This window comes from Pseudophryne corroboree, chromosome 2 (genome assembly GCF_028390025.1).
Source record: "Pseudophryne corroboree isolate aPseCor3 chromosome 2, aPseCor3.hap2, whole genome shotgun sequence".
Lineage (NCBI taxonomy): Eukaryota > Metazoa > Chordata > Amphibia > Anura > Myobatrachidae > Pseudophryne > Pseudophryne corroboree.
This window is the reverse complement of record NC_086445.1, coordinates 622,659,624-622,683,087: the sequence shown is the minus strand read 5'-3', so window position 1 is coordinate 622,683,087 and position 23,464 is coordinate 622,659,624. Positions and strand designations below refer to the sequence as shown.

General features: G+C 47.1%; 1 protein-coding gene across 2 annotated transcripts in view; it reads right to left on the bottom strand.

Moving 5' to 3' along the window:
- The window catches only part of AATF (apoptosis antagonizing transcription factor), a 402,606-nt gene that overhangs the window by 261,824 nt on the left and 117,318 nt on the right, over positions 1 to 23,464 (bottom strand). For both annotated transcript variants that reach the window (XM_063954827.1, XM_063954826.1), the window contains exon 4: positions 16,479 to 16,616. In XM_063954827.1, the coding sequence (XP_063810897.1) occupies positions 16,479 to 16,616 (138 nt within the window). The remainder of the gene's footprint in view (positions 1 to 16,478; positions 16,617 to 23,464) is intronic.

The following is a 23,464-nucleotide window of genomic DNA, read 5'->3' as shown; positions in this document are numbered from 1 at the left end:
CTTGATAACACTCCTCCCATATATTATATATATATATATATATATATATATATATATATATATATATATATATATATATATATATATATACACACACACACACACACACACACACACACACACAGGTTGAGTATCCCTTATCCAAAATCCCACATTTTTGGGTCCCCTACTGAGATAATGACATATATATTATATGTATATATAGATATATTATATAGAGATACAATATAATATATATTTGTCATTATATCAGTAGGGGAACAAAAAATGTGTGATTTTAAATTTTGGATAAGGGATACTATCTATATCTATATATATATGTTCAAGGCAATAACCGCCTGCTAACCTTTTTACCCAGGGAACACCGTTGATGCCCACAGGGCAACCCCAAACAACTGACTTTCCCCTATCGTGTGTACTGTTTTAAGCACACAACACCCATTCGCTAATACTTAATCTTCCGAACAAGTACCGCCAAGCGTCGGCGAAGCAGACAGTTATCCCCGCGGTAGTTTGTGACAAAACCCTCACACCTGTCGACCAACCAATAGTGGGTACAAACAGAGAAAATAAGAATTTACTTACCGATAATTCTATTTCTCATAGTCCGTAGTGGATGCTGGGAACTCCGTAAGGACCATGGGGAATAGCGGCTCCGCAGGAGACTGGGCACAAAAGTAAAGCTTTAGGACTACCTGGTGTGCACTGGCTCCTCCCCCTATGACCCTCCTCCAAGCCTCAGTTAGGATACTGTGCCCGGACGAGCGTACACAATAAGGAAGGATTTATGAATCCCGGGTAAGACTCATACCAGCCACACCAATCACACCGTACAACCTGTGATCTGAACCCAGTTAACAGTATGATAACAGAGGAGCCTCTGGAAAGATGGCTCACAACCACAATAACCCGATTTTTGTAACAATAACTATGTACAAGTATTGCAGACAATCCGCACTTGGGATGGGCGCCCAGCATCCACTACGGACTATGAGAAATAGAATTATCGGTAAGTAAATTCTTATTTTCTCTGACGTCCTAGTGGATGCTGGGAACTCCGTAAGGACCATGGGGATTATACCAAAGCTCCCAAACGGGCGGGAGAGTGCGGATGACTCTGCAGCACCGAATGAGAGAACTCCAGGTCCTCCTCAGCCAGGGTATCAAATTTGTAGAATTTAGCAAACGTGTTTGCCCCTGACCAAGTAGCTGCTCGGCAAAGTTGTAAAGCCGAGACCCCTCGGGCAGCCGCCCAAGATGAGCCCACTTTCCGTGTGGAATGGGCTTTTACAGATTTTGGCTGTGGCAGGCCTGCCACAGAATGTGCAAGCTGAATTGTGCTACAAATCCAACAAGCAATAGTCTGCTTAGAAGCAGGAGCACCCAGCTTGTTGGGTGCATACCGGATAAACAGCGAGTCAGATTTTCTGACTCCAGCCGTCCTGGAAACATATACTTTCAGGGTCCTGACTACGTCCAGCAACTTGGAGTCCTCCAAGTCCCTAGTAGCCGCAGGTACCACAATAGGCTGGTTAAAGTGAAACGCTGAAACCACCTTAGGGAGAAATTGAGGATGAGTCCTCAATTCCACCCTGTCTGAATGGAAGATCAGATAAGGGCCTTTACAGGATAAAGCCCGCCAATTCTGACACGCGCCTGGCCGAGGCCAGGGCCAACAACATGACCACTTTCCATGTGAGATATTTTAACTCCACAGATTCAAGTGGTTCAAACCAATGTGACTTTAGGAACCCCAAAACTACATTGAGATCCCAAGGTGCCACTGGAGGCACAAAAGGAGGCTGTATATGCAGTACCCCTTTTACAAACGTCTGAACTTCAGGAACTGAAGCTAGTTCTTTCTGGAAGAAAATTGACAGGGCCGAAATTTGAACCTTAATGGACCCCAATTTTAGGCACATAGACACTCCTGTTTACAGGAAATGCAGGAATCGACGTAGTTGAAAATTCCTCCATCGGGGCCTTACTGGCCTCACACCCCGCAACATATTTTCGCCAAATGCGGTGATAATGCTTTTCGGTTACATCCTTCCTGGCTTGATCAGGGTAGGGATGACTTCATCCGGAATGCCTTTTTCCTTCAGGATCCGGCGTTCAACCGCCCTGCCGTTAAACGCAGCCGCGGTAAGTCTTGGAATAGACAGGGTCCTTGCTGGAGCAGGTCCCTTCTTAGAGGTAGAGGCCACGGGTCCTCCGTGAGCATCTCTTGAAGTTCCGGGTACCAAGTCCTTCTTGGCCAATCCGGAGCCACGAGTATAGTTCTTACTCCCCTCCGTCTTATAATTCTCAGTACTTTTGGTATGAGAGGAAGAGGAGGGAACACATACACTGACTGGTACACCCACGGTGTTACCAGAGCGTCCACAGCTATTGCCTGAGGGTCCCTTGACCTGGCGCAATACCTGTCCAATTTTTTTTTGTTTAGGCGGGACGCCATCATGTCCACCTTTGGTTTTTCCCAATGGTTTACAATCATGTGGAAGACTTCTGGGTGAAGTCCCCACTCTCCCGGGTGGAGGCCGTGCCTGCTGAGGAAGTCTGCTTCCCAGTTGTCCACTCCCGGAATGAATACTGCTGACAGTGCTATCACATGATTTTCCGCCCAGCGAAGAATCCTTGCAGCTTCTGCCATTGACTGCTTCTTGTGCCACCCTGTCTGTTTACGTGGGTGACTGCCGTGATGTTGTCCGACTGGATCAACACCGGCTGACCTTGAAGCAGAGGTCTTGCTAAGCTGAGAGCATTGTAAATGGCCCTTAGCTCCAGGATATTTATGTGAAATGATGTCTCCAGGCTTGACCATAAGCCCTGAAAATTTCTCCCCTGTGTGACTGCTCCCCAGCCTCGCAGGCTGGCATCCGTGGTCACCAGGACCCAGTCCTGAATGCCGAATCTGCGGCCCTCTAGAAGATGAGCACTCTGCAACCACCACAGGAGGGACACCCTTGTCCTTGGTGACCGGGTTATCCGCTGATGCATCTTAAGATGCGACCCGGACCATTTGTCCAGCAGGTCCCACTGGAAAGTTCTTGCGTGGAATCTGCCGAATGGCTTTGCTTCGTAGGAAGCTACCATTTTTCCCAGAACCCTTGTGCATTGATGCACTGAGACTTGGCTCGGTTTTAGGAGGTTCCTGACTAGCTCGGATAACCCCTGGCTCTCTCCTCCGGGAGAAACACCTTTTTCTGAACTGTGTCCAGAATTATCCCTAGGAACAGAAGACGAGTCGTCGGAACCAGCTGCGATTTTGGAATATTGAGAATCCAACCGTGCTGTCGCAACACTACCTGAGATAGTGCTACACCGACCTCCAACTGTTCCCAGGATCTTACCCTTATCAGGAGATCGTCCAAGTAAGGGATAACTAAAACTCCCTTCCTTCGAAGGAGTATCATCATTTCGGCCATTACCTTGGTAAAGACCCGGGGTGCCGTGGACCATCCAAACGGCAGCGTCTGAAACTGATAGTGACAGTTCTGTACCACAAACCTGAGGTACCCTTGGTGAGAAGGGTAAATTTGGACATGAAGGTAAGCATCCTTGATGTCCAGAGACACCATGTAGTCCCCTTCTCTTGAATTTGAACCTCTGTATGTAAGTGTTCAAAGATTTTAGATTTAAAATCGGTCTCACCGAGCCGTCCGGCTTCGGTACCACAACAGTGTGGAGTAATACCCCTTTCCCTGTTGCAGGAGGGGTACCTTGATTATCACCTGCTGGGAATATAGCTTGTGAATGGCTTCCAAAACTGCCTCCCTGTCTGCTTGTAAAGCCCCAGCGTCATGCTGAGGGCTTGGCAGAGGCGGGAGAGGGCTTCTGTTCCTGGGAACTGGCTGATTTCTGCAGCCGTTTCCCTCTCCCTCTGTCACAGGGCAGAAATGAGGAACCTTTTGCCCACGTGCCCTTATGGGAACGAAAGGACTGCGCCTGATAATACGGCGTCTTCTTATGTTGAGAGGCGACCTGGGGTAAAAACGTGGATTTCCCAGCTGTTGCCGTGGCCACCAGGTCTGAAAGACCGACCCCAAATAACTCCTTCCCTTTATAAGGCAATACTTCCATATGCCATTTGGAATCCGCATCACCTGACCACTGTCGTGTCCATAACCCTCTTCTGGCAGAAATGGACAGCGCACTTACTCTTGATGCCAGTCGGCAAATATCCCGCTGTGCATCACACATATATAGAAATGCATCTTTTAAATGCTCTACAGGCAATAATATACTGTCCCTATCTAGGGTATCAATATTTTCAGTCAGGGAATCCGACCACGCCAACCCAGCACTGCACATCCAGGCTGAGGCGATTGCTGGTCGCAGTACAACACCAGTATGTGTGTAAATACATTTTAGGATACCCTCCTGCTTTCTATCAGCAGAATCCATCTCAGGAGAGGGTAGAGCCCTTGTTTTGACAAGCGTGTGAGCGCTTTATCCACCCTAGGGGGTGTTTCCCAACGCACCCTAACCTCTGGCGGGAAAGGATATAATGCCAATAACTTTTTAGAAATTATCAGTTTTTTTATCGGGGGAAACCCACGCTTCATCACACCTCATTTAATTTCTCAGATTCAGGAAAACTACAGGTAGTTTTTCCTCACCGAACATAATACCCCTATTGGTGGTACTCGTATTAACAGAAATGTGTAAAACATTTTTCATTGCCTCAATCATGTAACGTGTGGCCCTACTGGAAGTCATATTTGTCTCTTCACCGTCGACACTGGAGTCAGTATCCGTGTCGGCGTCTGTATTTGCCATCTGAGGTAACGGGCGCTTTAGAGCCCCTGATGGCCTATGAGACGTCTGGACAGGCACAAGCTGAGTAGCCGGCTGTCTCATGTCAATCACTGTCTTTTGTAAAGAGCTGACACTGTCATGTAATTCCTTCCAGCAGTTCATCCACTCAGGTGTCGACCCCCTAGGGGGTGACATCCCTATTACAGGCAATTTGCTCCGCCTCCACATCATTTTCCTCCTCATACATGTCGACACAAACGTACCGACACACAGCACACACACAGGGAATGCTCTGATAGAGGACAGGACCCCACTAGCCCTTTGGGGAGACAGAGGGAGAGTTTGCCAGCACACACCAGAGCGCTATATATATACAGGGATAACCTTATATAAGTGTTTTTCCCCTTATAGCTGCTGTATTGTTTATACTGCGCCTAATTAGTGCCCCCCTCTCTTTTTTAACCCTTTCTGTAGTGTAGTGACTGCAGGGGAGAGCCAGGGAGCTTCCCTCCAACGGAGCTGTGAGGGAAAATGGCGCCAGTGTGCTGAGGAGATAGGCTCCGCCCCTTTCTCGGCGGCCTTTTCTCCCGTTTTTCAGTGTAATCTGGCAGGGGTTAAAATTCATCCATATAGCCCTGGGGGCTATATGTGATGTATTTTCGCCAGCCAAGGTGTTTTTATTGCTGCTCAGGGCGCCCCCCCTAGCGCCCTGCACCCTCAGTGACCGAAGTGTGAAGTGTGCTGAGGAGCAATGGCGCACAGCTGCAGTGCTGTGCGCTACCTTGGTGAAGACAGGATGTCTTCTGCCGCCGATTTTCCGGACCTCTTCTTGCTTCTGGCTCTGTAAGGGGGCCGGCGGCGCGGCTCTGGGACCGGACTCCATGGCTGGGCCTGTGTTCGATCCCTCTGGAGCTAATGGTGTCCAGTAGCCTAAGAAGCCCAATCCACTCTGCACGCAGGTGAGTTCGCTTCTTCTCCCCTTAGTCCCTCGATGCAGTGAGCCTGTTGCCAGCAGGTCTCACTGAAAATAAAAAACCTAAAACTAAACTTTTCACTAAGCAGCTCAGGAAAAATCTAACTGAGGCTTGGAGGAGGGTCATAGGGGGAGGAGCCAGTGCACACCAGGTAGTCCTAAAGCTTTACTTTTGTGCCCAGTCTCCTGCAGAGCCGCTATTCCCCATGGTCCTTACGGAGTTCCCAGCATCCACTAGGACGTCAGAGAAACAGTGAATTGATGTATTACAAGAAGGACTGTGCGACCATTATCAAACATAATGCTATATGACACCCATATAGCATTAAAACCACTGTGCCCCCCCACCTTCCTACTATACAGTAATTCTTGTTGGGGACCGGACACCAGCCGGTCTGGCACCGTATATAGTGTAAAGACACTATATACCATAAGAGACAAATGCTGCACACCCAAACAAAACCTCGGCGTGTGGGAGCATCGGCGCTCAACGGCGGGGTTATCATATGGGGCGCCCGGGACCACAAACATATAACTGCTCCATATAGATATATAAGCTGCCCAGGGCGTCCCAAACACCCCCCCCCCCCGGCGCCCTGCACCCGTGGGAGCCGGCGGCGGGGGAGAAATGGCGCGCAGTGCGCTACAACATGCTGGCGGGGGTCCGGGACACGGAGTCCCGGCACCGCCAGTGTAACCTCTCACAGCCCAAAAACCAAGAACTGTAAAATGCTGCCCAGGGCGCTCCCCCCCAGCGCCCTGCACCCGTGGGAGCCGGCGGCGCGCTGTGATTTGCTGGCGGGGGTATGAGACACGGTGCCCAGGCACCGAAACGCTTTTATGCCAGCCTCAATAAGAAAATAAGAATTTACTTACCGATAATTCTATTTCTCGGAGTCCGTAGTGGATGCTGGGGTTCCTGAAAGGACCATGGGGAATAGCGGCTCCGCAGGAGACAGGGCACAAAAAGTAAAGCTTTAGGATCAGGTGGTGTGCACTGGCTCCTCCCCCTATGACCCTCCTCCAAGCCTCAGTTAGGATACTGTGCCCGGACGAGCGTACACAATAAGGAAGGATTTTGAATCCCGGGTAAGACTCATACCAGCCACACCAATCACACTGTACAACCTGTGATCTGAACCCAGTTAACAGTATGATAACAGCGGAGCCTCTGAAAGATGGCTCACAACAATAATAACCCGATTTTTTGTAACTATGTACAAGTAATGCAGATAATCCGCACTTGGGATGGGCGCCCAGCATCCACTACGGACTCCGAGAAATAGAATTATCGGTAAGTAAATTCTTATTTTCTCTATCGTCCTAGTGGATGCTGGGGTTCCTGAAAGGACCATGGGGATTATACCAAAGCTCCCAAACGGGCGGGAGAGTGCGGATGACTCTGCAGCACCGAATGAGAGAACTCCAGGGTCCTCCTCAGCCAGGGTATCAAATTTGTAGAATTTTGCAAACGTGTTTGCCCCTGACCAAGTAGCAGCTCGGCAAAGTTGTAATGCCGAGACCCCTCGGGCAGCCGCCCAAGATGAGCCCACCTTCCTTGTGGAATGGGCATTTACATATTTTGGCTGTGGCAGGCCTGCCACAGAATGTGCAAGCTGAATTGTATTACACATCCAACTAGCAATAGTCTGCTTAGAAGCAAGAGCACCCAGTTTGTTGGGTGCATACAGGATAACAGCAAGTCAGTTTTCCTGACTCCAGCCGTCCTGGAACCTATACTTTCAGGGCCCTGACAACATCCAGCAACTTGGAGTCCTCCAAGTCCCTAGTAGGCGCAAGGCACCACAATAAGCTGGTTCAGGTGAAACACTGACACCAACTTAGGGAGAGAACTGGGGACGAGTCCGCAGCTCTGCCCTGTCCGAATGGACAAACAGATATGGGCTTTTTTGAGAAAAAAACCACCAATTTGACACTCGCCTGGCCCAGGCCAGGGCCAAGAGCATGGTCACTTTTCATGTGAGATGCTTCAAATCCACAGATTTGACTGGTTTTAAACCAATGTGATTTGAGGAATCCCAGAACTACGTTGAGATCCCACAGTGCCACTGGAGGCACAAAAGGGGGTTGTATATGCAATACTCCCTTGACAAACTTCTGGACTTCAGGAACTGAAGCCAATTCTTTCTGGAAGAAAATCGACAGGGCCGAAATTTGAACCTTAATGGGCCCCAATTTGAGGCCCATAGACACTCCTGTTTGCAGGAAATGCAGGAATCGACCGAGTTGAAATTTCTTCGTGGGGCCTTCCTGGCCTCACACCACGCAACATATTTTCGCCACATGTGGTGATAATGTTGTGCGGTCACCTCCTTCCTGGCTTTGACCAGGGTAGGAATGACCTCTTCCGGAATGCCTTTTTCCCTTAGGATCCGGCGTTCCACCGCCATGCCGTCAAACGCAGCTGCGGTAAGTCTTGGAACAGACATGGTACTTGCTGAAGCAAGTCCCTTCTTAGCGGCAGAGGCCATAAGTCCTCTGTGAGCATCTCTTGAAGTTCCGGGTACCAAGTCCTTCTTGGCCAATCCGGAGCCATGAGTATAGTTCTTACTCCTCTACGTCTTATAATTCTCAGTACCTTAGGTATGAGAAGCAGAGTAGGGAACACATACACCGACTGGTACACCCACGGTGTTACCAGAACGTCCACAGCTATTGCCTGAGGGTCTCTTGACCTGGCGCAATACCTGTCCCGTTTTTTGTTCAGACGGGACGCCATCATGTCCACCTTGGTATTTCCCAACGGTTCACAATCATGTGGAAAAACTTCCCGATGAATTTTCCACTCTCCCGGGTGGAGGTCGTGCCTGCTGAGGAAGTCTGCTTCCCAGTTTCCACTCCCGGAATGAAACACTGCTGACAGTACTATCACATGATTTTCCGCCCAGCGAAAAGTCCTTGCAGTTTTTGCCATTGCCCTCCTGCTTCTTGTGCCGCCCTGTCTGTTTACGTGGGCGACTGCCGTGATGTTTTTCCCACTGGATCAATACCGGCTGACCTTGAAGCAGAGGTCTTGCTAAGCTTAGAGCATTATAAATTTACCCTTAGCTCCAGTATATTTATGTGGAGAAAAGTCTCCAGACATGATCACACTCCCTGGAAATTTTTTCCTTGTGTGACTGCTCCCCAGCCTCTCGGGCTGGCCTCCGTGGTCACCAGCATCCAATCCTGAATGCCGAATCTGCGGCCCTCTAGAAGATGAGCACTCTGTAACCACCACAGGAGAGACACCCTTGTCCTTGGATATAGGGTTATCCGCTGATGCATCTGAAGATGCGATCCGGACCATTTGTCCAGCAGATCCCACTGAAAAGTTCTTGCGTGAAATCTGCCGAATGGAATTGCTTCGTAGGAAGCCACCATTTTTACCAGGACCCTTGTGCAATGATGCACTGACACTTTTCCTGGTTTTAGGAGGTTCTTGACTAGCTCGGATAACTCCCTGGCTTTCTCTTCCGGGAGAAACACCTTTTTCTGGACTGTGTCCAGAATCATCCCTAGGCACAGCAGACGTGTCGTCAGGATCAGCTGCGATTTTGGAATATTTAGAATCCACCCGTGCTGTTGTAGCAGTATCCGAGATAGTGCTACTCCGACCTCCAACTGTTCCCTGGACTTTGCCCTTATCAGGAGATCGTCCAAGTAAGGGGTAATTTAAGACGCCTTTTCTTCGAAGAAGAATCATCATTTCGGCCATTACCTTGGTAAAGACCCGGGGTGCCGTGGACAATCCAAACGGCAGCGTCTGAAACTGATAGTGACAGTTCTATACCACGAACCTGAGGTACCCTTAGTGAGAAGGGCAAATTTGGGACATGGAGGTAAGCATCCCTGATGTCCCGGGACACTATATAGTCCCCTTCTTCCTGGTTCGTTATCACTGCTCTGAGTGACTCCCTCTTGCTTTGAACCTTTGTAAGTGTTCAAATTTTTTTAGATTTAGAATAGGTCTCACCTAGCCTTCTGGCTTCAGTACCACAATATAGTGTGGAATAATACCCCTTTCCTTGTTGTAGGAGGGGTAATTTGATTATCACCTGCTGGGAATACAGCTTGTTAATTTTTTTTTTTTCCATACTGCCTCCTTGTCGGAGGGAGACCTTGGTAAAGCAGACTTCAGGAGCCTGCGAGGGGGAAACGTTTCGACATTCCAATCTGTACCCCTGGGATACTACTTGTAGGATCCAAGGGTCCTGTACGGTCCCAGCGTCATGCTGAGAGCTTGGCAGAAGCGGTGGAAGGCTTCTGTTCCTGGGAATGGGCTGCCTGCTGCAGTCTTCTTCCCTTTCCTCTATCCCTGGGCAAATATGACTCTTATAGGGACGAAAGGACTGAGGCTGAAAAGACGGTGTCTTTTTCTGCAGAGATGTGACTTAGGGTAAAAACGGTGGATTTTCCAGCAGTTGCCGTGGCCACCAGGTCCGATGGACCGACCCCAAATAACTCCTCTTCCTTTATACGGCAATACACCTTTGTGCAGTTTGGAATCTGCATCACCTGACCACTGTCGTGTCCATAAACATCTTCTGGCAGATATGGACATCGCACTTACTCTTGATGCCAGAGTGCAAATATCCCTCTGTGCATCTCGCATATATAGAAATGCATCCTTTAAATGCTCTATAGTCAATAAAATACTGTCCCTGTCAAGGGTATCAATATTTTTAGTCAGGGAATCCGACCAAGCCACCCCAGCTCTGCACATCCAGGCTGAGGCGATCGCTGGTCGCAGTATAACACCAGTATGTGTGTATATACTTTTATATGATATTTTCCAGCCTCCTGTCAGCTGGTTCCTTGAGGACGGCCCTATCTATAGACGGTACCGCCACTTGTTTTGATAAGCGTGTGAGCGCCTTATCCACCCTAAGGGGTGTTTCCCAACGCGCCCTAACTTCTGGCGGGGAAGGGTATACCGCCAATAATTTTCTATCGGGGGGAACCCACGCATCATCACACACTTCATTTAATTTATCTGATTCAGGAAAAACTACAGGTAGTTTTTTCACATCCCACATAATACCCTCTTTTGTGGTACTTGTAGTATCAGAAATATGTAACCCCTCCTTCATTGCCCTTAACGTGTGGCCCTAATAAGGAATACGTTTGTTTATTCACCGTCGACACTGGATTCAGTGTCCGTGTCTGTGTCTGTGTCGACCGACTAAGGTAAACGGGCGTTTTAAAACCCCTGACGGTGTTTTTGAGACGTCTGGACCGGTACTAATTGTTTGTCGGCCGTCTCATGTCGTCAACCGACCTTGCAGCGTGTTGACATTATCACGTAATTCCCTAAATAAGCCATCCATTCCGGTGTCGACTCCCTAGAGAGTGACATCACCATTACAGGCAATTGCTCCGCCTCCTCACCAACATCGTCCTCATACATGTCGACACACACGTACCGACACACAGCACACACACAGGGAATGCTCTGATAGAGGACAGGACCCACTAGCCCTTTGGAGAGACAGAGGGAGAGTTTGCCAGCACACACCAAAAAACGCTATAATTATATAGGGACAACCTTATATAAGTGTTTTCCCTTATAGCATCTTTTTATATATTTCTAACGCCAAATTAGTGCCCCCCCCTCTCTGTTTTAACCCTGTTTCTGTAGTGCAGTGCAGGGGAGAGCCTGGGAGCCTTCCCTCCAGCCTTTCTGTGAGGGAAAATGGCGCTGTGTGCTGAGGAGATAGGCCCCGCCCCTTTTTCGGCGGGCTCGTCTCCCGCTCTTCAACGGATTCTGGCAGGGGTTAAATATCTCCATATAGCCCCCGGAGGCTATATGTGAGGTATTTTTTGCCAAAAAATAGGTTTACATTGCCTCCCAGGGCGCCCCCCTCCCAGCGCCCTGCACCCTCAGTGACTGCCGTGTGAAGTGTGCTGAGAGCAATGGCGCACAGCTGCAGTGCTGTGCGCTACCTTAAGAAGACTGAGGAGTCTTCTGCCGCCGATTCTGGACCTTCTTCTCTTTTCAACATCTGCAAGGGGGCCGGCGGCGAGGCTCCGGTGACCATCCAGGCTGTACCTGTGATCGTCCCTCTGGAGCTAATGTCCAGTAGCCAAAGAAGCCAATCCATCCTGCACGCAGGTGAGTTCACTTCTTCTCCCCTAAGTCCCTCGTTGCAGTGATCCTGTTGCCAGCAGGACTCACTGTAAAATAAAAAACCTAAGCTAAACTTTTCTAAGCAGCTCTTTAGGAGAGCCACCTAGATTGCACCCTTCTCGGCCGGGCACAAAAATCTAACTGAGGCTTGGAGGAGGGTCATAGGGGGAGGAGCCAGTGCACACCACCTGATCCTAAAGCTTTACTTTTTGTGCCCTGTCTCCTGCGGAGCCGCTATTCCCCATGGTCCTTTCAGGAACCCCAGCATCCACTAGGACGATAGAGAAATCAGTAATATGCTGCCCAGGGCACTCCCCCCCGCCAGCGCCCTGCACCCTGTGAGTGCCGTTGGTGTGTGGGAGCATGGAGCGCAGAGCGACCGCTGTACCTCCGTTACTGAAGTCTTCTGCCGTCCCAGAAGTCTTCTGTTCTTCACATACTCACCCGGCTTCTTACTTCTGGCTTCTGTGAGGGGGCTGACGGCGTGGCTCCGGGAACAAGCAGCTAGGCTATACCAAGTGATCGAACCCTCTGGAGCTAATGGTGTCCAGTAGCCGAGAAGCAGAGCCCTTGAACTAAGAAGAAGTAGGTCTGCTTCTCTCCCCTCAGTCCCACGATGCAGGGCCCGTGTAGCCAGCAGGTCTCCCTGAAAATAAAAAACCTAACAAAGTCTTTTAAAGAAACTCAGGAGAGCTCCCCTAGTGTGTGACCCATCACTCCTGGGCACAAAGTCTAACTGAGGTCCGGAGGAGGGGCATAGAGAAGGAGCCAGTTCACACCCATTCAAAGTCTTATAGTGTGCCCAAGCTCCTGCGGATCCGTCTATACCTTATGGTCCTTTTGGAGTCCCCAGCATCCTTTAGGACGTATGAGAAAAAAAAAAAAAAAAAAATATATATATATATATATATACATATACATACATACACACACATAGGTATAGCCTTTTTTTCTCAAATTGCATCACAGTATCATAATAATTTATACCCAGTCATATTAGTTTGGTGCCGACAGGGTCACCCACATACGTCTGTGTCTCCCATATAGTTTTTTCTTTGGAAAAGCTTACAACTGTTGACATGCTGACACTTAATCTCATGTATCAAGTACCATCAGGAGTCGGCGGTGCCGACAGAGGGATTCCCATAGCCGTTTGTGGTAGAGCACTCACACATGCCGACACACGTGCACTAAACACCCACCGACATTACACTGACTCTAATGGGTAGATCCCAGTATCTGACAGGGAAAACACATAAAATGTTTACCAACACATCTACCACACGCTCATATACATACAGTGCTTTATTTTTGCACTAAACAACTGTGCCCCCCTATATACATGGACTATGACTGGGAATAGTAACCTGTGGTGAGCACAACCATAGCAGAGTGACGCACCTTGCCCAAAGCGCGGAGAGAGCCCACAAGTTACATGTTTCCACTGATTGTGGTTACATATGATGAAACATACAAAAGGACCACCAAAAAAAAAAACTTGTGTTGACCATTTGTCCCTGTTGAACTTACCCACTGTCTACTTTTTACCTGTCAGCCTAATGACCGCCTTCCCAGACATTGTATATCTTGTATACCACCCCCATTCCACTAAAGCTGGGTATATACCTAAAGACTTATCTGTCCAATCTGTCTGGTGGGAACAAAAATCTGGTAATGTATGCAAGCAAATGACAAATCAACCACTTGCTCCTAAACGCTGGAAAACAGACAAAAAAAATTGTTCGGATAAATTTGTTAACTCAAATGGATTAACCTAATTTGTCTGCATGACCACTGCCTGTTTTCCCAGCATTCAAATGGTTCATTGTCATTTGCTCACATACATTACCAGATTATTGTTTTTCACCAGACTAGAGTCAGCAAGACTGTCCCACACAGGTGCTAAGAATGGATTGCATGTGTATAATCCAATCCGTAATTCTTCAAAACCACAAAATTGGGCATAAACAGTAATATTCCGTACTTCTAATTATGTGTAAATGGACGCTTGTTTTTAGGAGTGTTTTAAGTGCCATCTCACCTGACCATGTTGTGAGAAAGTAGATTTCATAAGATCCCTCTGGAGAGTTAAAGTCACCATCACCCAGGAAGTAAAATAAGGAAACTGATGGTTGCTTCCATTTCATGCAAGTGGATTAAATATTTGGGAGGAGCCGAGGAACACTGAATTCTGCCATTAATTTAGAAGTAAGGAATATTACTGTTTACATCAAAGGGTGTGGTCTTATAGAATCACGGATTGGTTGTTTAAAGGAAGGTAGTGAATTTTCTTTTTGTTTCACTGGCATCTCTTGTGGGTGTATTGCACATATTTTAGGTGTACATTTTTTGATTTTAGGTTGTATTGTATTCACCAGACAGATACATCTTTAGGTGTGTACCCATCTTAAGAGTTCTTTGCCCATACAGGGGATATATTAGATTGGTTAGACAGCTCTTCTACGGGAGTCTCAAGGGCAAGGCATCCAACGCACGAGAATTTACATGCCTCTTGCGGCCTATGATCGCTTGTCTAGAATAGACTATCTTTTTGTCTCTGATGGCCTGTTCCCCAGGATTACAGGTACAGAAACTAAACCTATAGGTTTGACAGATTATGCTTTGGTCTGTATTGGTAATGGAGATTACCCTTGTACTTTGAAATGTTGTAGTAATGTCGAGTCATATTTGCAGGAATTTAAACATGATAGCTTCCAACATAAACATGAAGATTCATTATTGTTTGTCAAACCTAAAAATCAGTCACTAGAGGTAATACTTGTATAATTGCATATTCCACCCACTGAAATAATAATTTCTGACGATCAGTCCAGCAGACCCTGACAAATTGGAAGAATGACTGAGTACCAAATGTTTAAGCCCTTGCACACATCACCTAATAGATGTCATATTCCATGGCTAAAAAGTATTTTGTAACTTGCAAAGCCTGGTGATCATTATACAGATAATACATCACCACCAGTGCACTGAGGTACTTCACTCCTTCTATGAGTCAATACACTGTAAACTACCTATAGATTTATCTGCAAAATACTTAATAGTTTTGGAATCCCTAAAACTAGGTACAAACTTGGGCCAATTTTACCAGTGATCAGGTGAATGGCCTGTTTTTTTGTGTACTGATGACAGTTTTAGACAACTGCCGGTAAAAAAAGTCCAAAACTGCTCAGTTTTGATAATCAAATCAGACATATTTGACAGATGTTATCAGCCAAAAGATCCAGATATTGGGGGTAATTCAGTCCTGATCGCTGCTGTACGTTTTCGCATAGCGGGTGATCAGGCACAAACTGCGCATGTGTATGCACAGCAATGCGCAGGCGCGCCGCATGGGTACAAAGCGGATCGCCGCTCAGCAATCGGTTTGTGCGACGGATACGTTCGCACAGGCGATTGCAAGGAGACTGACAGGAAGAAGGAGTTTGTGGGTGGCAACTGTCCGTTTTCAGGGAGTGTTAGGAAAAACGAAGGCGTGTTCATGCGTTTGTAGGGAGGGTTCCTGATGTCAATTCCGCACACTTGCACAGCTAAAATACACCCCCCCTGTAGGCGGTGACTATCTGATCGCAGCAGTGCAGAAATCGCTTGCTAGCGATCAGGTCTGAACTAGGCCCATTCTGCAGTGCATGGGCATTCTCGATAATATGACCATATTACTTATGATTTATCCTGATTACCACATCCTCCTTGTGGGCGGACATATTCTAATTCAGTGAGGTGAAAATTGGGAATAATAATAAACAAAAAAAACAAAAAAAAAACGGATAGCTTCAGAGGGGAGTATTGCAAAATATTTTCCAATAAAACATGTGATACCTTCACAGTAGCGTTTAATAACATTCTTGAAAAATGTTTATTGCCCCCATATTTTACTTCAGTGCTTCTAACCGATTATACTTTTAAATGTCAATTAGTAGTTAAAAACTATTGCCGGGTCGCGTTGCCAGTGTGAAAGGGGTCTCATGCGGGTTGCATACGGGAAGGGCATGTGTACAGTTTGTGGATGCGACCAGCGCTTGCGATGTAAAAGCAGTATAAATAACTCCATATATGTCATAGATTGCCTTTACAGGTATACTCTCTCACAGGCTTAGTCTCTTCATAAGCATCAAAGTAAGATGCATGCAAAATATCCAAAAGGAGCTTATGTCACTGATTTACATATAGAATTACATTTTTTTTTTTCATACTTTTTTTGCTGAACAATGGAAATACAGCACCACCAAGTTCTTTGGGGCTCACCATTTGCTAAAGCAATACAAAGGGGTGTATTCAATAAGTGTCGGAAGCTGCCGTCTTGTCGGAAAGATGGCAGTTTCCGACAGGATTAGGTTGGAAGGGGGACCGACCTATTCAATAGGGGCTGTTTTTTTCCCGACTTGGCGGAAAACACATGGATTGTCGGATTAGCAGCGGATCCACGTGTTCTGAAAAAAAGATACACAGAGCACCTTCACAAAATAAAACACATGGTCAAACCTAGCACACATGTTTCTATTTAACAGTTTGTTGGGTAGTGAAAAGTTTGTAGGTCAAAATGATGACAGGTTGAAAAACTTGTGTTATATGACCATAGAATGTAAATAAACTTACTGTTCATTAGGGGAATTATAAACTCCTCACCACCTTCTTTCTTGAACAATGCAAAGGTGTCATGCTGCGGTAGTTGATTAGATAAAAGAAGTGCCTTTTGAAGTTTTATTCGTCCCTCTAGAAGCTGATCCCAAATGGCTGAAAAAAACACAGAAATGCAGTTTTAATCAGCTGGAGCACATTTAGTTGGAGTATCTTTCTTGCCATGATTGTGTAGTAAGCAGTTTAAAAAAAGTTTTCCAGAAATGGTAACATCAATCACGGTTATAAAAGTCGCCCCCTTAGATTAGCAGAAAAAGGTGTTTTCAGAAAGAGCAAAAAGCAACATTTTATGGGAGTAATTTAGTTCTTCACAATAGGATAATTTTGGGGGACTCAATTATGGAGCTAGAACACATGAATGGAATTATCACTCCCTACAGCTGTTTTACTTTTTTTCTTATTTTTTTTTTTTTTTAAATAAGTAAGCAATAATAAGAATTTACTTACCGATAATTCTATTTCTCATAGTCCGTAGTGGATGCTGGGGACTCAGTAAGGACCATGGGGAATAGCGGCTCCGCAGGAGACTGGGCACATCTAAAGAAAGCTTTAGGACTAACTGGTGTGCACTGGCTCCTCCCCCTATGACCCTCCTCCAAGCCTCAGTTAGGATACTGTGCCCGGACGAGCGTACACAATAAGGAAGGATTTTGAATCCTGGGTAAGACTCATACCAGCCACACCAATCACACCGTATAACTTGTGATCTGAACCCAGTTAACAGTATGATAACAGAGGAGCCTCTGAAAAGATGGCTCCCAACAATAATAACCCGATTTTTGTAACAATAACTATGTACAAGCATTGCAGACAATCCGCACTTGGGATGGGCGCCCAGCATCCACTACGGACTATGAGAAATAGAATTATCGGTAAGTAAATTCTTATTTTCTCTAACGTCCTAAGTGGATGCTGGGGACTCCGTAAGGACCATGGGGATTATACCAAAGCTCCCAAACGGGCGGGAGAGTGCGGATGACTCTGCAGCACCGAATGAGAGAACTCCAGGTCCTCCTCAGCCAGGGTATCAAATTTGTAGAATTTAGCAAACGTGTTTGCCCCTGACCAAGTAGCTGCTCGGCAAAGTTGTAAAGCCGAGACCCCTCGGGCAGCCGCCCAAGATGAGCCCACTTTCCTTGTGGAACGGGCTTTTACAGATTTTAGCTGTGGCAGGCCTGCCACAGAATGTGCAAGCTGAATTGTACTACAAATCCAACGAGCAATAGTCTGCTTAGAAGCAGGAGCACCCAGCTTGTTGGGTGCATACAGGATAAACAGCGAGTCAGATTTCCTGACTCCAGCCGTCCTGGAAATATTTTCAGGGCCCTGACAACATCCAGCAACTTGGATTCCTCCAAGTCCCTAGTAGCCGCAGGCACCACAATAGGTTGGTTCAGGTGAAAACGCTGGAACCACCTTAGGGAGAAACTGAGGACGAGTCCTCAATTCCGCCCTGTCCGAATGGAAAATCAGATAAGGGCTTTTACAGGATAAAGCCGCCAATTCTGACACGCGCCTGGCCCAGGCCAGGGCCAACAGCATGACCACTTTCCATGTGAGATATTTTAACTCCACAGATTTAAGTGGTTCAAACCAATGTGACTTTTGGAACCCAAACTACATTGAGATCCCAAATTGCCACTGGAGGCACAAAAGGAGGCTGTATATGCAGTACCCCTTTTACAAACGTCTAAACTTCAGGGACTGAAGCTAGTTCTTTTTTTGGAAGAAAATTGACAGGGCCGAAATCTGAACCTTAATGGACCCCAATTTCAGGCCCATAGACACTCCTGTTTGCAGGAAATGTAGGAATCGACCCAGTTGAATTTCCTCCGTCGGGCCTTACTGGCCTCGCACTACGCAACATATTTTCGCCAATTGCGGTGATAATGTTTTTGCGGTTACATCCTTCCTGGCTTTAGATCAGGATATGGATGACTTCATCCGGAATGCCTTTTTTCCTTCAGGATCCGGTGTTCAACCGGCATGCCGTCAAACGCAGCCGCGGTAAGTCTTGGAACAGACAGGGTCCTTGCTGGAGCAGGTCCCTTCTTAGAGGTAGAGGCCACGGATCCTCCGTGAGCATCTCTTGAAGTTCCGGTTACCAAGTCCTTCTTGGCCAATCCGGAGCCACGAATATAGTGCTTTCTCCTCTCCATCTTATCAATCTCAGTACCTTGGGTATGAGAGGCAGAGGAGGGAACACATACACTGACTGGTACACCCACGGTGTTACCAGAGCGTCTACAACTATTGCCTGAGGGTCTCTTGACCTGGCGCAATACCTGTCGAGTTTTTTAATCATGTGGACGACTTCTGGGTGAAGTCCCCACTCTCCCGGGTGGAGGTCGTGCTGAGGAAGTCTGCTTCCCAGTTGTCCACTCCCGGAATGAATACTGTTGACAGTGCTATCACATGATTTTCCGCCCAGCGAAGAATCCCTGCAGCTTCTGCCATTGCCCTCCTGCTTCTTGTGCCACCCTGTCTGTTTACGTGGGTGACTGCCATGATGTTGTCCGACTGGATCAACACCGGCTGACCTTGAAGCAGAGGTCTTGCTAAGCTTAGAGCATTGTAAATGGCCCTTAGCTTCAGGATATTTATGTGAAGTGATGTATCCAGGCTTGTGATAATACGGCGTCTTATTTTGAGAGGCGACCTGGGGTACAAACGTGGATTTCCCAGTTGTTGCCGTGGCCACCAGGTCTAAAAGACCGACCCCAAATGTCCCTTTTCAAAGGCAATACTTCCGAATGCCGTTTGGAATCCGCATCACCTGACCATTTTACTGGTAGAATTGGACAACGCACTTATACTTGATGCCAGTCGGCAAATATTCCGCTGTGCATCATGCATATATAGAAATGCATCTTTTAAATGCTCTATAGGCAATAATATACTATCCTTATCTAGGATATCAATATTTCCAGTCAGGGAATCCGACCATGCCAACCCAGCACTGCACCTCCAGGCTGAGGCGATTGTTGGTCGCAGTATAACACCAGTATGTGTGTGAATACATTTTTGGATACCCTCCTGCTTTCTATCAGCAGGATCCTTAAGGGCGGCCATCTCATGAGAGGGTAGAGCCCTTGTTCTTACAAGCGTGTGAGCGCCTTATCCCCCCTAGGGGGTGTTTCCCAACGCACCCTAACCTCTGGCGGGAAAGGGTATACACCAATACTTTTTAAGAAATTATCAATTGTTATCGGGGGGAAACCCACGCATCATCACACACCTCATTTTATTTCTCAGATTCAGGAAAACTACAGGTAGTTTTTCCCTCACCGAACATAATACCCCTTTTTGGTGGTACTCGTATTATCAGAAATGTATAAAACATTTTCCATTGTCTCAATCATGTAACGTGTGGCCCTACTGGAAATCACGGTTGTCTCTTCACCGTCGACACAGGAGTCAGTATCCGTGTCGGCGTCTGTATCTGCCATCTGAGGTAACGGGCGCTTTAGAGCCCCTGACGGCCTATGAGACGTCTGGACAGGCACAAGCTGAGTAGCCGGCTGTCTCATGTCACCACTGTTTTTTTATACAGAGCTGACACTGTCACGTAATTTTCAACAGTACATCCACTCAGGTGTCGACCCCCTAGGTGGTGACATCACTGTTACAGACACTCTGCTCCGTCTCCACATCATTTTTCTCCTCATACATGTCGACACAAACGTACCGACACACAGCACACACACAGGGAATGCTCTGATAGAGGACAGGACCCCACTAGCCCTTTGGGGAGACAGAGGGAGAGTATGCCAGCACACACCAGAGCGCTATATATATATATATACAGGGATAACCTTATATAAGTGTTTTTCCCCTTATAGCTGCTGTATGTTTTAATACTGCGCCTAATTAGTGCCCCCCTCTCTTTTTTTAACCCTTTCTGTTGCAGGGAAGAGCCAGGGAGCTTCCCTCCAACTGAGCTGTGAGGGAAAATGGCGCCAGTGTGCTGAGGAGATAGGCTCCGCCCCCTTTTCGGCGGCCTTATCTCCCGTTTTTCTGTATATTCTGGCAGGGGTTAAATGCATCCATATAGCCCAGGAGCTATATGTGATGTATTTTTTGCCATGTAAGGTATTTTTATCATGTTTTATTGCGTCTCAGGGCGCCCCCCCCAGTGCCCTGCACCCTCAGTGACCGGAGTATGAAGTGTGCTGAGAGCAATGGCGCACAGCTGCAGTGCTGTGCGCTACCTTATTGAAGACAGGAACGTCTTCTGCCGCCGATTTTTCCGGACCTCTTTGCTCTTCTGGCTCTGTAAGGGGGCCGGCGGCGCGGCTCCGGGACCCATCCAGGCTGGGCCTGTGATCGTCCCTCTGGAGCTAATGTCCAGTAGCCAAGAAGCCCAATCCACTCTGCACGCAGGTGAGTTCGCTTCTTCTCCCCTTAGTCCCTCGATGCAGTGAGCCTGTTGCCAGCAGGTCTCACTGAAAATAACAAACCTAAACTAAAACTTTCACTAAGAAGCTCAGGAGAGCCCCTAGTGTGCACCCTTCTCGTCGGGCACAGAAATCTAACTGGGGCTTGGAGGAGGGTCATAGGGGGAGGAGCCAGTGCACACCAGTTAGTCCTAAAGCTTTCTTTAGATGTGCCCAGTCTCCTGCGGAGCCGCTATTCCCCATGGTCCTTACGGAGTCCCCAGCATCCACTTAGGACGTTAGAGAAAACTTGTGTAAAGCTGGGTACACACACCTGACAGACACTTTGGCGACCTGCCATTGTGCCGACTGATCCAGGTATGTATACACACTTACCAATCGGCTGTTCAACGTGTCAGTCAGCACATCCAGCTGGGCAGACATTAGAATTCACCCGCCCAGCTGTGACATCTCCTACCCCGCAACAAGTGAATCTGAAGATATATTGACTGTGCTATACAGCCGACGTAATATGTATCGAGGTATATATACCTGCTGACGGGCTCACAATATATCAGCCATTTGATCAAGCGGACGATATATTGGCCAGTGTGTACCCATCTTAACACATCTAATGCTTCCGTTTAATAAAAATATTTGCTATCCTGGAAAAGTTGAGAACATTGCTTTTGATATCAAAGATAGTTAAAAAGCAAGTTAGAGTACAGAATATTTCAAACTAAAAATATATATATTTTTTAACTAGACCAAATATTAACATCTAAAATATATACTGGTTTATTGGGAGGCGATCACGAGACAGTCTGTCGAGATCCCGGTGGTCACAATGCCGACGCCGGAATACCGACAGGTGATGGAAATCCCGCTGCCAGAATACTGGTTGAGAGAGAGAATAGATCGTGTGGTGAGCGCAGCGCGCCACCCTGCCTGCAGCATAGCTTTCTAGCGCTCGCCATGCTGCCGGCATACTGGTGGCCAGGATCCTGCTGTCGGGATCATGACAGCTGGGATCCCTGCCACTGGTAAATCGTATGTATTTCGGTTTATCGTACGGGAGTTGAGGGTTAACAGTTTTGCTCAGATTGAGGGAGCATTACAGGCCAATTTGGTGATGAAGATAAATGAATGATTCTAAAAAAAAGAAATAATTTATTTTATGAAGGACTAGGGCGAAGCCAGATTAATTCTGAGAGGTTCAGTATGTATGTATGTATGTATGTATGTATGTATGTATGTATGTATGTATGTAATTGCATGGCAAGCATTCAAAGTACAGCATGTTTGAATCAAGTACTAAAAAGTAGAATTATGCTAGCCATACATCAGAACAACTTCAGACCAACTTTTCTCCAACACCCCAAACTTCCAACTTGTCTGTTCAACTAAAAAACAGTGCTCCACAACATCTAACCAACTTTTCATCAGTGCTCCACACAGCTAACCAACTTTTAATCAGTGCTCCACACAGCTAACCAACTTTTCATCAGTGCTCCACACAGCTAAACAACTTTTCATCAGTGCTCCACACATCTAACCAACTTTTCATCAGTGCTCCACACAGCTCACCAACTTTTCATCAGTGCTCCACACATCTAACCAACTTTTCATTAGACCAACCAACCTGCCAACTTCTGTCCAACTTGTGATGTCACCGAAGTAGGCGGACAGTGCCTGTCTACTGTACTTTAGTTTGGGGGGGGGGGGGGGGGGGGGGGGTTATTCAAAATATGCAGAAGTGTCTTTAGTTCAGTGAAACTGGGTTTTTCTTTAACCACCGTACATTTATTAAATTGACTTATTTTTGTAGTGAACTATAGATCCCAGCATGGTTGGACTGCCAAGACAAGTTGGAACTTGGAAAACCACAAGTAGCAGCATGCGAGGCATTAATGGGCCCGCTGGTACTTGTAGTTCCACAGTAAAAGAAAATAGAATTTTGGTACCTACCGGTAAATCCTTTTCTCGTAGTCCGTAGAGGATGCTGTGGTCCACATTAGTACCATGGGGTATAGACGGGTCCACCAGGAGCCATTGGCACTTTAAGAGATTAATAATGTGGGTTGGCTCCTCCCTCTATGCCACTCCTACCAGACTCCGTCTAGAAACTGTGCCCGAGGAGACAACATACTTCGAGAGAAGGACTTAACACAGATAGTGGTGAGATTCATACCAGCTCACACATACAAGGCACGTCAAGTCAACTACCTTGAACTAATCAGCAAACGGCTGAAACCTTACATACCCAGTAACTATGCAGTACGCAACTAAACAAAGTGGTACTGAACCAAATAACATAAGCAGGAAAACGAAGCGCTGGGCGGGCGCCCAGCATCCTCTACGGACTACGAGAAAAGGATTTACCGGTAGGTACCAAAATCCTATTTTCTCTAATGTCCTAGAGGATGCTGGGGTCCACATTAGTACCATGGGGATGTACCAAACCTCCCGGAACAGGAGGGAGAGCGCGGAGGCTCCTGCAGAACTGATTGACCAAACTTCAGGTCATCAGAGGCCAAAGTATCGGACTTGTAGAACCTTGCAAACGTG